This window comes from Salminus brasiliensis, chromosome 22 (genome assembly GCF_030463535.1).
Source record: "Salminus brasiliensis chromosome 22, fSalBra1.hap2, whole genome shotgun sequence".
NCBI lineage: Eukaryota > Metazoa > Chordata > Actinopteri > Characiformes > Bryconidae > Salminus > Salminus brasiliensis.
In genome coordinates this window covers 30,683,633-30,699,871 of record NC_132899.1, presented here as the reverse complement: position 1 = coordinate 30,699,871, position 16,239 = coordinate 30,683,633, and the positions used below count along the sequence as shown (strand labels likewise).

The window sequence follows — 16,239 nt, the reverse complement described above, 5'->3', positions numbered from 1 at the left end:
GAAAGCAGTAAAAGCAATTTTCAAAAGATCCCGGTCCCTCATGCACACACTGTAATGTAGAGATACTGTTTCAACCACCACTTAAAAACACAGCAACTAATAAATGAGGCACAACACATCTAAGGAACCACACTGGTGTCCCGAATCTCTAATTTCTGAGTGCATGCATCACCAAAAGAACAAAAGGAGCTTTCCTGCTTACCTTACGCACCTGATTAATATTTCCACAGTAGTCCTGTTTGGTCTTCTTTAAAGACGTCCAGCTGAAGGCTTGAGGTCTTGTCTCTCCGAGGCCACAGCAATCTCCCAGACAGCTGTTGCTCCCCCGCACTGAGTGTCTTGTATGAAATCTGAGATTAGCCGCAGGTAGGATCATCATCACTTCAGCAGCTCGCCGGTAGCAGGGGTTTTTTTTTTCTCCCGCAGTAAAAGCTCTGTTTTTAGGGGACAATCGAAAACACACCAAAAGTCTCAACACAAATTAAACGTTAAATATCTGTTGGCAAAAGCTGGCAGCAGAAAACTCTCACACAACGACGGCTTCAGTCAGTGTAATTACAGTGAGACGGGTAATTACGCTTAGACTGCAGATCTAACTCTGACACATGTTCTCTGTTGGAATCACGGCCACAGATTCACGCTCACAATCTCCTGATGATGGAAGGAACCGGCGGACGTGTGCTTCACTTGAGCGGGAGGGTTGTTTATTTCACTGTAGGTTTTAGCAAATTTACATCAAAATAAGCCTTTATTACATGAGTTATATGTATATATATATATATATTTTTTTTTTAATATATATATATATATATATATATATATATATATATTACATCCGTAACTGAATGGCTGTTTATGTTTATGGCTAAAGCTGTATAAAAAACTCAATTGTAACAAAATTTTTATTTTGTCTAAAAAAAGCCAATTTAAGCAGTGCCTATATAAGCACCCCGGGTTCACGTGTCAGCTTTAACGCACACAGCTTACATGTTTTCACACTAGGGGCATAGCGAAGGACATTTTCAGGCTTAATTCAATATTCAAATTCTTAAGTCAGGATTTAAATAGACTGTGGAAAATTTAGTTCGTTAAAAAGAAACAAATTATATAAATATTTGAAGAGCTCTTACAGTCTTATCAGTTTCCCAAAAGGTTTGTACTGTTAATAATTATTATTATTATTATCAATAATGATAATGATGATGATGATTATGATGTGAAATGACGATGATGATGATGGTGTGTCAGTTATACTGAAGCTGATATCTGAATGGCTAAGGGGCGTCCTCAGCTTCCACAATAAATATGTTGCACAACTTCACTCAATTCTATATTAATTCCACAAATTATACAAAAAAATAAAAGGGAAAAACAAAAAAACGTGTTTAAAATGTGTTAAATTAATTATTCCCGTTTTTCCATATTTCCAGGCTCAATTCAATATTCAAATTCTTAAGTCAAGATTTAAATAGACTGTGGAAAATTTCGTTCGTTAAAAAGAAACCAATGATATAAATATTCTAACAGCTCTTACAGTCTTATCAGTTTCCCAAAAGGTTCGTACTGTTAAGATCGTCCTGACTACGTTTTCCTCAACTGTCTTTACCAATTAGTAATTTCCGATTCCCGCAATTATCAAACAACGCTACCAGTGTTGGGAAAATCACATAAAGCCAGATGCGACAGCACCGCAGGACGTCTCGAAAGAAACGCTTGTAGGAGAACATTAACTGCTAACTCTGATACATCAGCTTACCCACATAGCGTCGCTCGCGTCGCGCTGAGAGATGGGGGAGAGGGAGGGCCACCCTACATCTTACCCACCCAGAGACAGAGTGGGGCCAGTTCGCAGTTTTGTGGGGCTGCTGTATATGGATGGCTGTGGCATCCATATCGCAGGGGGTCGAATCTGTGACCTGTGGATAGAGCCAAGAGCAAACAGGCGCATCTCTGTAAATGAACACAACTGGTGTGAAATTGTGGTTCACTGTAGAGAGAGATTTTCACACATTCAGGCACTCGTCCTTCCGTGGTTTCATCTGAGGAGACATATGGACATTCTGGTAAGACGGCGTCTCAGGCATCAGGCATCAGGCATCATCCATGTGAGGGAGCTTTCAGAGGTTCAGACGTCTGGGTGAACAGTTCTGACTTCTGGGAGATTTATACATACCGAGATTCTGAAAACTGAGATTCTTCTTTAAATAGAGTTGACTGCCACTTTAGGCATCAAAACAGTGAAGTACAGTAAATAAATAACAAGATAAAACAAGATATCTTCAATTATTTTACTAGTAATAACTGTAATTCCAGATTTCTACACTGGACCTTGACTAGCTAGTCTTAACGCTAGTTTTACATGCTAGCTAATAATATTGTCACTAATCTAAACACTTTTACTACCACTGTAGTTTTTATTTTAATAAAGCTGCACATATTTAGAGATAGCTAGCTACAAATCTGCTGCTAGCTAAATTAGCTAGCACTAGTTAGCATTTACACTAGCCACAATTAGCTAGCTAATGTAGCTAGCTACAAATCTGCTGCTAGCTAGTAAATTAGCTAGCTAGCTGTAATTAGCTAGCACTAGTTAGCATTTACACTAGCCACAATTAGCTAGCTAGCTAGATAATGTAGCTAGCTACAAATATGATGCCCTGACCATTTTAACTAGTCAGAATTAGCTAAAATAATGTGTGGATTTATAACTGTTAGGATAATTAGCTGTAGTTACATCTTAAATTCAAGTTTTTACTCGTGAAATGCTAACTAACTAGCTAGCTAGCTAACTAGCGTAGCCATGGCTTGTATCTCTCTAAATTTCTAAACTTTTAAGGCTAAAATAACTTTAATAAATTCCAGTTTTATCCACAAACTCGGTCTTTATCTGGAGACTGAGCTGCCGACCCGCTCGTCAGTATTTCTCTCAGACGGCTCTCTGAGGTAAACGGGTCCCGCGGGCTGAGCCGCTCTCAGCGCTGAGTCCTGGGCACCTCTCCCGCTACAGGTCCCCCCAGCACGGGGAAATGTGGAGGATTCAGCTCCACTAAAGCAGGGGGACACGGGCTGAGGCGACGGGCAGCGCTTTAGCCACACTGCAGCGGGTTGAGTGGGGGGGTTTGTGGGGAGCAGGTGGTCCTCAGCAGATTAGCAGCGATGCTAATCCGAGAAGACCGTTAACGGTCCCGCCTCGCGGGGCGCGCGGACCCTCCTCCGCTCTGTGTGCGGCTGTAGGAGCAGCGCGAGAGCGGCTCGAGCTCAGCTGACCCGGTTTAACACGCTTTATTATTATTATTATTATTATTATTATTATTATTATTATAGTAATATTAATAACACTGTTTTAGTTTTAATACTACTATTAATATTATTGACATTATTGTTATTAATAGTAATAATAGTAGTATTATAATAATACTGCCAATAATAACAATAATGATTTTTAATATTACTATTGTTTTTGTTGTTATTATTATTATTATTATTATTATTATAGTAATATTAATAACACTGTTTTAGTTTTAATACTACTATTAATATTATTGACATTATTGTTATTAATAGTAATAATAGTAGTATTATAATAATACTGCCAATAATAACAATAATGATTTTTAATATTACTATTGTTTTTGTTTTTATTATTATTATTATTATAGTAATATTAATAACACTGTTTTAGTTTTAATACTACTATTAATATTATTGACATTATTGTTATTAATAGTAATAATAGTAGTATTATAATAATACTGCCAATAATAACAATAATGATTTTTAATATTACTATTGTTTTTGTTGTTATTATTATTATTATTATTATTATAGTAATATTAATAACACTGTTTTAGTTTTAATACTACTATTAATATTATTGACATTATTGTTATTAATAGTAATAATAGTAGTATTATAATAATACAGCCAATAATAACAATAATGATTTTTAATATTACTATTGTTTTTGTTGTTATTATTATTATTATTATTATTATTATCAATAATGATAATGATGATGATGATTATGATGTGAAATGATGATGATGATGATGGTGTGTCAGTTATACTGAAGCTGATATCTGAATGGCTAAGGGGCGTCCTCAGCTTCTACAATAAATATGTTGCACAACTTCACTCAATTCTACATTAATTCCACAAATTATACAAACAAATAAAAGGGAAAAAATGTCCTAAATTTGAATATATTTCTAATAATCTAATAATGTACATTCATATAATTTTTAATATAAACATTTTCTGAATTTCAGAGATAGAAAAAAAAACTGAAGTATGATGTATTTAATGTTCCATTACTCTTGAACACATCAATGTTAATTATTGTTTACATGTTAAATTCATTAAATAAACAGAAATATTTATGGAGTGAACAGAAGTGTGTCTCAGAAACTTGTAAACTGTTTTATTTTTGTGACTTTTATACTTTGTATTTTATATTTATTTGATAAATACACGTAAATCAAATTGGTGTTATAATTTAAAATATGTATAAATGAATAATATATGTTTATATTAGGTAAAACATTTATTTTACATATACATATATTACCCTCTATATACACTCCGGGATATATGTGTTGATTCTTATTTATATATAAGTGTAAATAACAAAAATATAGAGTATATATAGTTTTCCTGCACATTTTAGACATTTACATAATTAACTAATTCAAATATAATGAAGTTAAAAAAGTAAATACAGCATCCTATATGCAATTTATATACAATAATAATAATAATAATAATAATAATAATAATAATAATAAATGGTTTATATAACAGTAATAAAACAGCTCCTAAAGCTTTTTAGTTTTTTAACAAACACTAACAGCACCATCTGCTGGTACCAGGGCGTACTGACAGTCAGCCCTCAAATAAATCTGAATCTTAAACACACACACACACAAACACACACACACACACACACACACAAACACACACACACACACATTGCCAAAACTATTAAGCTATGAAGCTGAAATATCCTGCCTATATTACAGTTATACACTTTCTTTCACATCATAGCAAGTAAAGACCCATTCAATTTAGTCATGATATTCAATATTCAATAATATAAAAAGATAATTTCATTCATTCCTAGACATTATGACTTCTATTAAAACATTTCATCAAGAGAAATCACTCTATTAGCAGATCATAGTGCTGACTGTGCCGCTGGCGTTATCCTAGCACGTAGCTACCTTTGTATTTAGTCTCTTGAAAGGGACATTCAGGGGACAAACGTACGCGGGACAAAACATCACTGGTTCTGAACATCTCCGTTTATCACAGCTGGTTTGTACAGAGGTTTATAACATCCTTCAGCACATCAGAAGTGCAGACGCTGTGTACAGACTGAGGCAGGCCTACGTATAAAGTGAATGATAATGGCGTGATAAGTGAGTGTGAGTGTGTGTGTGTGTGTGTGTGTGTGTGTGTGTGTGTGTGTGTGTGTGGAACAGAAAAACCATCAGTTCAGGCTCTGGAGTTGAGGAGTCTGATGGCTTGGGGGAAGAAGCTGTTGCAGAGTCTGGTCGTGTTGGACCGGATGCTGCGGTACCTTCTTCCTGATGGCAGGAGGGAGAACAGTCTGTGTGATCAGCAGTGTAAATGTCCATGACGGAGGGGAGAGAGACTCCGATGATCCTCTCAGATGTCCGGTCCAGTCTGAATGAATGAGGGGCTGGATACACTACGGACTCTTAGAAAGGCCCCCTTGAGGAGAACTAGGCCACAAAGTCTTGGGTGACCATGTTGATCGCATTGTTCTCCCTCTGGGACGGACACCTGGCGGCCACTTTCCTCAGCTCGGTCTGGACCTGGAATAAACAAAAACAAACAAACAAACAAACAAACAAACAAAAACAGGCCGGCTTGAGATCTGAGAGGGCAGCCGTCTGCAGAACCCCCCCCCCCCCCCATTATTAACATAATATCTCACCTCGGTGTTCAGGAAGCAGTAGAGCAGCGCCACAGTGAAGCCCTGTAGGAGCAAGTTAAAAAGTCTCAGCGCTCGAAAATGCAGTGCAGTCATGTGCAAAAGTTTGGGCACCCCTGTTCTACTGACATTTCTTGCCGCTTTCATAAGTCAAATAGTCGGTGTGGCGCAACAGATGACACCACTGCCTGCCAGTGAGCTACGACACCAGGGTTCGATTCCTGCTGCCGCTGCACCTGAAATGAGTGACAATGTACCTGACTTTATATCGTACGCAGCTGTATACGGCCTTATGCAAAAGTTTGGGCACCCCGGGTCAAATAATGAGGTTATGATTAAAAAATATATATACAACCAATGTTATTATCGTGATACAAGCGAGCGTATCGTGGATATCGTCAGTGCTTAAAGAGCGTGATTAGAGCTGTTTCATTGGATGACGAGCAGCAGATTGTGAATGTAAGTCACTGAACTCAGTATGGGAGGGTGTTTGAATAGCAATTTTTAAGAATTTTTAATTCAGCTTAAGATTGAATATTGTTTATTATTACTAAATCATCATTATGTATCATTATCCCTCAAGCTCTCTGCCCATGTTCAAGCCTTGTGAATACATCTACGCAGATGGGCGCGGTGGACTCAAAATGAAGGGTGTTCAGGTCAAATTCTGCCGCATTACGAGAAACACAAGGGACACTGACTAACAACAGTGTAGACAGACGTTCGTCAACAGTCAGACGTTCGTTGCTATCTCGGCAGTGAATTGTCAACACAGGCGCGTGCAGCCCGACGCTCGTACACACAACGCAATCCACCAAGGTCATTCAGACCGCACCTGGCTCTTAAAGGGAGCGGCGAGTGACACGGTGGTTGGTTTATTACTGCACGTTACGCCCAAAACACACTTAAATAAGAGACTTCGTACATGACTTTTGAGGGTTTAGCTTCGAGCATGGCGAACTTTTCCCGTTGTTACGATAGTAAAGACACGCTGACACCCCCCCTCTAAATCAAGCTATGCGGTGCGTGGTTGACGGCTCTCCTCAGATCACTAAGATAGGGCCCCATATGTGCCCCATATGTGTATAAATGTCCAGACAGCAGAGGGTGCTCCTGAGCTTGTGCTGAATTGTAAATGTTCTCAGGGGGATGGGATGTCACCCTGCCAAAGCTCATTTCAGGGACGTAGCACCAGGTAGCACTCCTTGCACTCCTTGCACTCCTCCTCCTCTGATAAAGACCCCGCTGAAATGCGTCTTCACTACCTGGAAGGATCCCAGCACCAGTTCCAAGAGAAGCCTGGCCTCCAGCCCCACATGCTCGGGGAACAGGGCGAACACAATGTAATGGACTCCGAACAAGGGGATCAGCAGCAGGGTGGGCTTCACCAGTCGCCTGAAGGGGGCAGCAGAGAGGATGGGCGATGCCACAGATTTTTTTATTCAGATTAGTAAGCATAATTAAGCAAAATTAAGCAGAGCTGTTTAATTCCATCTCCAATATTCCAAAATATGAATATTATATTTATATTCGCTCATAAGTTCATTCAAAAAGGAAAACTGCCATATATCGTATGTTCATCACACATTTCTGCTTTAGCTTTGCTAGCTTTTACTAGAACCCACTGTATGTCCAAATGTTTGTGGACACCCCTGCATGATGAATCTGGTTGATCGGAAAGCTCAACCATTGTTGTTATTTAATATTTTGACAAAATACATAAATATTTGATGAAATCCTTGCTTCAAAAAACCCAAATTATTCAATCAATACATTAAAATTGGTGGTGGGGTGGGGGGGGGTGCTGTTTATCACCCCTCCGCAGTGTTCTATTGCATAACATACCTGATCAAGAGTCTCCTTACCTGTAAAGTGGTCTTTCTCCTGTGTTGCAGTCTGGGGTCTTTATCTTCAGCACAATGATCCGACTGATGTTCACGAACACGAGGAAGTTGACCTGCAGCGTGAACAGGAGTGTCAGTGCTGAGCGAGACGACATTAGGGACGTCCCGGTCAGATTTTTGAGCATCTATAACTAATACAGCCCCCCAGCTTAGATCAGACATGCTGTTAGTAAGCACTAGTAAACCTCAAATCTAAAATCAGACTAAATTCTGATCTGATCTACTTTGTTTGGAGCCACTTTTTAAACGACTGTTTTAAACTCTACAGTGTTTAATATCTTACAGTCCAGTCTGACTGACCTCCCTGACCATTCAGCTCCCAGCTCCTCTACAGCTACAACCAGAGGAAGGAGCGTGGTTCTCTCGCTGGATGAATAGAGCATTTCCACCATAGTCTGGTTTCTTTTTGGCAGTGCCAGAAAATAGGCCGACGTTTTCTGGAGGAGTGAAGAGTTCAGATGCTCGTCTTCTAACATCAAGGCTCGGAGCTAACGCCAAGCTAAAGTTTTCCTCGTCCCCGAGCTTTCCGTTCCACCTTAAATAACGCTGCAGTGACGCTCTGCTGTTGAAATGTCCGCACTGTAACTGCAGCACTGTTTAAGGTGGAACGGAGAGTTAGCGTTTAAAGCCGACCTTAGCTTTTGTTTTGGTGGCTAACTGGTGACGTCGCCGCTCTGATCAGTTCAGAAGAAGCTCGGTTTAGTTTTACTCACTGAAATAAGAACACAGATGAACTCTGCCCAGAGAAGCTGAGGATCATGACTATTAATGGCGCCTAGAGGACGGCAGGCGGTGCTCTGCTTGAGCAAAACCAAGGATCGGAAGAGGATGGGAACCCTACAGTTACCATAGAGACGCTGCAACACTGTGAAGTGTCTGTACGTACAAAAATTGAGAAGAGGATGGGTGCTTTGATTATCCACCAAAGGCCACTGTCCAAGTCATCCCAGCATCTGTTAACACACACACACACACATCTGTCCAGACTATCCATGGGCTGGGAGTCTGAACAGCCTTAGTTTTGCATGATATGGGGAAATGGGCCTAAATGTGGGAGATCTTACCCCTGGTTGTCGAACTGCTGCTTTAAGAGCGTCCAGGTGATTATGGTCACAGTTGGCGTCCCTGTAAGAGAACCGGATCAGCTCTTTTGATGAAGATCAGCAAGAACTTACCCATCCGGACTCGGCCCTCCAGGCCCTGGTGTAGCTGCGGTGCACCACACAGACAAAGTCTAGATTTACAAAAGGAGGATATAGACTATATATGTTACAGGTCCACATCTCCAACTTCTCCATATGGACAAAAATATTGGGACACCTGCTCATTCATGGTTTCTTTAGAAATTGAGGGTTCAGCCTCCACCATGTTTGACAGATGATGTGGTACTGCTTTAGCTTATGAAGCCAAGAGTGACTGGAGTATGAGCTCCAGATCTGATCAGGCTTTTTAGATGTTTTTCAGCTAATCAGACAAATCTGATCTTTCTGTTCTTGAGGGTTACCAGTGGTTTGGATCTTAAGGTCTCTCTTGATTGTAGACTTTGCCTGTGATACTCCTCTACCTCCTCCAGAGCCAACGACTAGATGGAGCGAGACAGAGGTAATACCCACTCAAAACAGGATGAGCCAGGATGAGTCAAGGCCATGCGTTTGGTGTCTGGACCCGAGTGAGCGCTGAAGCTCCACAGCTCAGAATGATATAGCTGCCTGATACCAAGTGTTTCCAGCAGGTGTCTGTTCTTCTTACCCCAGCCAATCAGCGCGTACCACCAGACGAAAGTCCTCTTGCGGGCGAACGTGAAGACTAGAAGGGTCTGCAGGTACAGTGCCTCCACTAGCAGCCAGTAGAAGTTAGCCAGCACAGAATACTGGAAGAACGTCACTGCAGCTTTACACCAAACCTAAGGAGTAAGGAGAGAGATCCCAGTCCATATCTAGAGTCTATCCCAGTAACGTAATGCAAAAGTGGGGCCTGCACTGGTAGCCCAACTGGGAACTAGAAGCTTTTGTCCTTGGGCTCCATGTTGGCCCCACATATGAATGCCCACCAGGGTCAGTGAGGGACCTAGCCCACGTTCCACCCATGTGAACCCCATTAGAAATGAGCCCTTAAAAGAAACAGGAAACACTTACTACAGAGATACACTAAAAGGACAAAAGTATTGGGACACTTGCTCAGTCATTGTTTCTTCTGAAATCCAGGGGATTAAAAAGAGTGTATCCTGCTTTTGTTGGAGTAACTGTCTCTAGTGTCCAGGAAAGAAGGCTTTCTACTAGATTTTGGAGGAGCTTTGCTGTGAAGATTTGATTGCGTTCAGCCACGAGAGCGTGAGTGAGGTCAGGATGTTGGATGAACTCCCCAACTCATCCCAAAAGTATTGGATAGAGCTCCATCATACATCACTCCAGAGAACACAGTTCCTCCACTGCTCCACAGCTCAATGCTGGGGGGCTTTATACCCCTCTAGCCCACGCCTGGCATTAGAGGCAGCATGGAGTCAGTAGGGTCATGTTTGTTTATCTGCTCCAGAGAGTCCTATTCTATTGGCAGTAGTTCTCTACAGGGACTAGACACACTGTGTGTGTATGTGAATTTATGTGCACATCAACTCAAAGTAGCTGAATGCATTCGTTAGAAGGGGTGTCCACAAATATTTGGACATGTAGTAAAGTGACTGATTGGTCATGCTTGATCTCTGACCCCAAATTCAGTCGGTCAGCCAAGACATGTTTGGTATCTGACGTGTGCTTTTGTAGTTTGCAAGAGGAGATGCTAGGCTAAAGTTGCTAACAAACACACCCCAGAGAACTGGAACCACCCTCAACTCAGCACAGCGTGGGGTATCCCTCCGCGCAAGACGACCAATTGCCTTCTTTCTGTAGCTTTATTGCTGCTGGAGATGCAACTACTAGCTAACTGTCTTACACCTATGTAGCCTTAGCTATGCTAACAAACAGACATGCTAGCTGATGTCCAGTTTCACACAGAGGGCCACATTATGAGGATGATCATGTAGTGTTTGTTAGCGTTAGCGTCTAGCATCTCCTGTTGAAAACTAAAGAAGCTCAAGTCAGATACCAAACAGGGCTAGGCTGATCGACTGAATCTGGGGTCAGTGATCAGTCATGGTACCTTGATTTTCTGCCTGAACTGTTCTTTCCTGAGGTTTTACCGTGGAGACGGTGCAGTGATCGATAGTCTCGTCGGCGAATAGCACGGCGTCTTTCACGAACACAGCCACGCCTCTCAGAATGAAGGAGGAGAAGAGGTTGAGGTGGATGCAGGTGCGCGTGCACAGCAGCTTCCTGTGGATTCATTAAAGTTTAGAGCTAGTATGCTAGGACAGATCAGTGACGGTAGAAAACATGGACACCTTGCTTCCGGTTCCTTTCTGTCCTACAGAAACTAAGCCAAAACTGTCCACATGTTGTCAAATTTACGACCAGGGGCGGAGGCCAACTTGCCTATTTATTTAGTAGACGTGCTCCCTTCTCCCAGACCAAGCCTCTGTGTCTCAGACCGTCTTCACTGAGCTTACAGAGCAGAAGCTGAGCGGATCCCCCTCCCCCGGATTCCCAGTTTGTCCAGGTACGTTGTTCTGTTCAGCTCCTTCATGTACTGAACAGAAAGGACGGCATGCAGGTCCTCCAGACGACTGGCAATCACTTAATTCCTAGGCGTAGCCCCGCCTTTTTACGCTAGAGAAGAGTAAGGGTTAGATTGCTTTCTGGGGGAACATATGGGGATATGGGCGCTAGATTGCTGTGGTTGCATCACTTTTGAGAGACGTTGCGCCGTCCATGTTTTCTACAGTCGCAGTCTAGAACAGACAGATAGACAGGAAGACGTTCTGAGGTCGTGAGAGATGATAAAGAGTACCTGAAGATACAAAAGATGAAGATGGCGATGCAGAGAGAGACGAGAGATACGCCATAGCCGATAGAGTACATCAGCTTCACGGTGGCGAAGAATTCTCGCTAGCAGCAAAGGAAGGAACCGTGTGAGTCACCAAATTAGCTACCATTGCAGAGCTTTGCATTTCCAAGAATAGAGCTTCACACTAAGACCTTCACTGTGTATGTCCAAAAGTTTTTGGACACTCCTTCTAAATTCAAGGGTATTAGGCAAGAGTTTGTCCTTCTTTTGCTGCAGTAACAGCCTCTCACTAAGTTCACTAGTAAGATGGGATGTCTGTGTACTTTTGGACATGCAGTGTAGGTAATAGAGTATAAGAAAAATGATGTAATTATGTAATAATGTATTTAATAACTACAGTACCTTCTGGTCTGTGGCTTCTTCCTCACTGGGGTCTAGCTGAAGACAGGCGGTGTAATAGGGGATGCTCAGGCTGCTCCAGCCGTCTCTGGTGCAGTTACGGGTGATGAGAACTGTGGAAGTGAAGGACGTCCATTGATCAAGATCAATCAGCCTAGTTTTGCCGGGCCGCCATTGGCTGCATAGAACGCTGTGCTGAACGGCACTTCAACAGTGGGGAGTTTGGGACCAAAAATATCTGCTTTTTATTGTGAGAAAGGTTGTGTGACCTCCATTATATCTCCATTAATGACCTCCATTATACCCTGAACCTACCCTGCCCTACCCATTTGTGACCTTATTTCAGTCAACACAGCAAAACAAGAGCTTTACTTAAATTGTCCCACCTTAAACACAATGCAATATTTAAGGTAACTGCACCTACCAGTTTATATTAAGCTCTGGTTTGTGTTGTTGACAGTAATAAGGTCACTAATCAACAACATTTAAGGGTCTTTTTCAAATTCCTCGAAGCTGCAGGTGGCAGCCCGGAGGACGCCTTCCAGAGGGCTGTAGGAGCCATTACCCGATCCATTAAAGATATTACCTGGATACCTGGGTCAAAATTCGATTCCTACATCTCCTAAAATGATTTGCTTTAAATTGTAGAGATGTTCACTGTTAAAATAAAGGTGCTTCAGATGGTTCTTTGAGCAGTAGAAGCCATAGAAGAGGAAGCCTTTCTGGTTCTGGTCTCTACTTGTGTTCCTGTGTTCATCAGTCGCAGCCCAAGTACTGCTCCATCCGAAAGCTCACATCTGGCCGAGTACAGCCCGAACACCCGGACGTGGCTTGTGTGGCCTCAGCACAGCCAAACATCCCAGAATGCATTACTCCCCCCACTGCGGTTCCAATTGCAAAATTAAAGTACCAACCAGTCCCAACTTGGCTTGTGCAGCTTGTGTAGAAACCCCCCACTGTTTGTATTAGAGATGTGAGTGTGAGTGTGAAGAACCCAAGCATCACGTGACGTTTCTGTAGGCCTTTAAAAACGTTCTTCACATTCACAGCTCTCTCTTAGCAGCACGCTTCTTCATGGGCCAAAAGTGGTTCTTCTATGGCGTCGCACAAGGAGAACCATCGGAAGCACCTTTATTGTTAGGAGTGTAGACAAAGAGGTGCTGGTGTGGTACGGATTTGAGGAGAGCTTTGCCTGGAGGAGCGTGGCGTTTCTGCAGAGGCGGTGGACAGGACACCGACACCATCTCTCCAACTTGAGCAGCAGGCCAACAGTTTACACCATCCCACTCGGCCAGGCATTCTGAGAAGAAATGTGGTCATGAGTAATTCAATGGCAACTCACCAAGGGTGTATACACGTAAATACAGTACCAGATGTTTTTAAGGCGATGACCAGCATACATTCACCCGGGGTGTCCAGACTTTTGACTGGTATTGTACATGAACACCACACATCATGACCGCCTGTCCAACATGCTGTTGGTCCTCCATGTGTCACCTTAACAGTTCCCTATACAGGACCTCTGAAGGTGGTATCTGTGGGACCTGGCACCAAAACTTTCCAGCAGACCCACTGGTGACGTGATGTGAATCTGCCGTTTTGTGATGAATGGACCAATAAAAATGCCCAAATAATGACTTCCAATGAATGATATAAAGGTTTCTCTTGTAAAAGTATGGATATACAAGGTTTTTGCGCAGCAGCGACAATATGGATATATAGTACTGACCTATCCACAACCTTTCTGATTCTGCATTGGTGCCGAACCTGGTTGCCTACCTTTAATTTGGCCTGCTTCAGGAGGCTTTACTGAGGTCTCCTGAATCCGGATCTGACACTCGGCCTCCCTTTCAAGCCAGAGCTGCACAACTGAGCAATCCGGGTGAGTGAGTCGCACCTGAAACCACCCAGACAGACACAATGAGAACTGGCACACAACACATTACCCTTTAGCAGAGTAAGGTAGGGTTGCCTGAACCAGGGATGTATCCAGAGTATCTGTATCTGAGTAAATTAACGGACGACTGGCTAGCTAGTATCTGGCTAGCTAGCATGGGTATCAGGATTACATCCGGATAAGGTCAAGCCACATAAAAATGTGTTAATTCACCCAAGACGCATTTAAACCTGATATGAATCCAATCTCTCAATCCGATCACTTCAGGATGAGGTTTATAGGAGTGTAAACACGTCCAACACAACACAATCAATCATAAATTTGTACAATACAAAAAAACCTATCCAGGTACAACCGAAACCACTTCAGGTACAACCGAAACCCCTCCAGGTACAACTAAACCTCTCCAGGTTCAACTAAACCTCTCCAGGTACAACTGAAACCCATCCAGGTACAACTAAACCTCTCCAGGTACAACCCAAACCCCTCCAGGTACAACTATACCTCTCCAGGTACAACCGAAACCCATCCAGGTACAACTAAACCTCTCCAGGTACAACTAAAACCCATCCAGGTACAACTGAATCCCCTCCAGGTACAACAGAAAACCCCTCCAGGTACAACTAAACCTCTCCATGTACAACCCAAACCCCTCCAGGTACAACCGAAAACTCTCTCGATACAACCAAAACCCCTCCAGGTACAAACGAAACTCCTCTAGGAGGAACCAAAACCCCTCCAGGTACAACTGAAACACCTTCAGGTACAACCGAAACCCTTCCAGGTACAACCAAAACTTCTCCAGGTACAACGAAACCCCTTAAGGTACAACCGAAAACTCTCTAGGTACAAACAAAACCACTCCAGCTACAACCGAAAGTGTTCACTTTGTCACCCTGTGAGGAAACTGAACGCTGTATTTGGTCATTTTTTGGTTTTAAAATAAGGCAGGATGAGGCTGTACAAAGCCACAAAGCGCATGTCTAAAACGCTGTATTATTTATAGATGGTAAAACCGATATGAAAAAAGTGGAGGTGGCCCAGCCTTACAACTGTACCTGAGTGAACGGAACAGAGTAAATATGCCCAGAGTAACAAAACGTGTCCCCCCAAAATCATGTCCCATCCAGCAGATATAAACTTACTCTATTCAGGGCACACAAGAGGATCCAGAAGACGGTAGTATGGCGCAGGTCCATCCCAGTGCTCTTAACGGTGGTGTGTCCAAGCCCACGGATTTAGAGTCTTCAGGAGCGCAGCAGCAAGTCCCTGCTCTTACTGCCTGTACAGTACATCTCCCTCTGTTTGCGCTCCGTCTGTCTGAATTCAGCACATGGTGAAGACGCATGTCCCGGGTGGTTTACTCTAGTTTCTTGCAGCAAACGGCTTCTTCTTTTCAGCAGATCCTTAAAGGGGAACTCCACAGATCAGAAATTCTGCAGAATGTTTATTAAAAAATCGAAATGTGGGGCCGTCACTGAATCGCGGTCATGCTGCTAGCCATCGGCAGCCGGGACCCCGAGAAAGCACAACTGCCTTGCTCTGTCCAGGGTGGGTAGATGGCACTCTTTCCCCACATCGCTTCACAAAAAGAGAGAGCAAGGTCAATTGTGCTCTCTCTGGGCCTCGGCTGCCGATTGCTAGATTCGAACCAGCTATCCTCTGATCATCGTGACAGTGCCTTAATCCACTGAACCACTCAGGGCCTATGTCATGAAAAGAACACCGCTCCAACTGTTGGGTTTGTGTTGCAGCCAGTGGCACTAGGAACATTTTCCTGATACAGGGAAGACCGGATTCAGTTAAATAACAACAAACTCTGAACCTAAACATCTCACCATCTGCCCTCTCCAAAAGTATTGGGACAATGAAGTCAGATTTTTCCTTTTGCTTGACACTGAGGACACTACTGCAGTGCTGGATTTACTACCGCCATCGCTACTGCGTATTTAGTCGCAAACCATGTTCATGAGGCCCTGGGCCCTTCACATCTAACTAGGCTTCCCATATGAACCTCAGAAGACAGGTGTAGGTTCACTGCCCACCATTCTATCAGTCAGGCTCTAGTATAACAGGCCGAAAAGTGACTTCCTTCAGTTTGTGCTTCATCCATTCAGAAACTGCAGCTGCTTTTGCCCTCTATGGACTCTAAATGAGGCTTTCACGTTACTGGGCTGAATACAATAAACAGCCATTTACAGCAT

At 42.7% G+C, this 16,239-nt stretch overlaps 1 protein-coding gene across 1 annotated transcript; it reads right to left on the bottom strand.

Annotated features, from left to right (window-relative positions):
* Positions 1-5,668: 5,668 nt before the first annotated feature.
* Positions 5,669-15,347, bottom strand: ghrhr2 (growth hormone releasing hormone receptor 2). The gene is made up of 13 exons (XM_072667386.1): positions 15,181-15,347; positions 13,918-14,035; positions 13,331-13,438; positions 12,142-12,251; positions 11,743-11,840; positions 11,036-11,168; positions 9,610-9,763; positions 8,925-8,985; positions 8,747-8,813; positions 7,822-7,913; positions 7,222-7,351; positions 5,960-6,001; positions 5,669-5,837 (listed from the first exon to the last, which is right to left on the bottom strand). Exons 1-13 carry the CDS (start codon positions 15,232-15,234, stop codon positions 5,745-5,747), a joined length of 1,260 nt encoding a protein of 419 aa, XP_072523487.1. The 5' UTR covers positions 15,235-15,347; the 3' UTR covers positions 5,669-5,744.
* Positions 15,348-16,239: the final 892 nt, after the last annotated feature.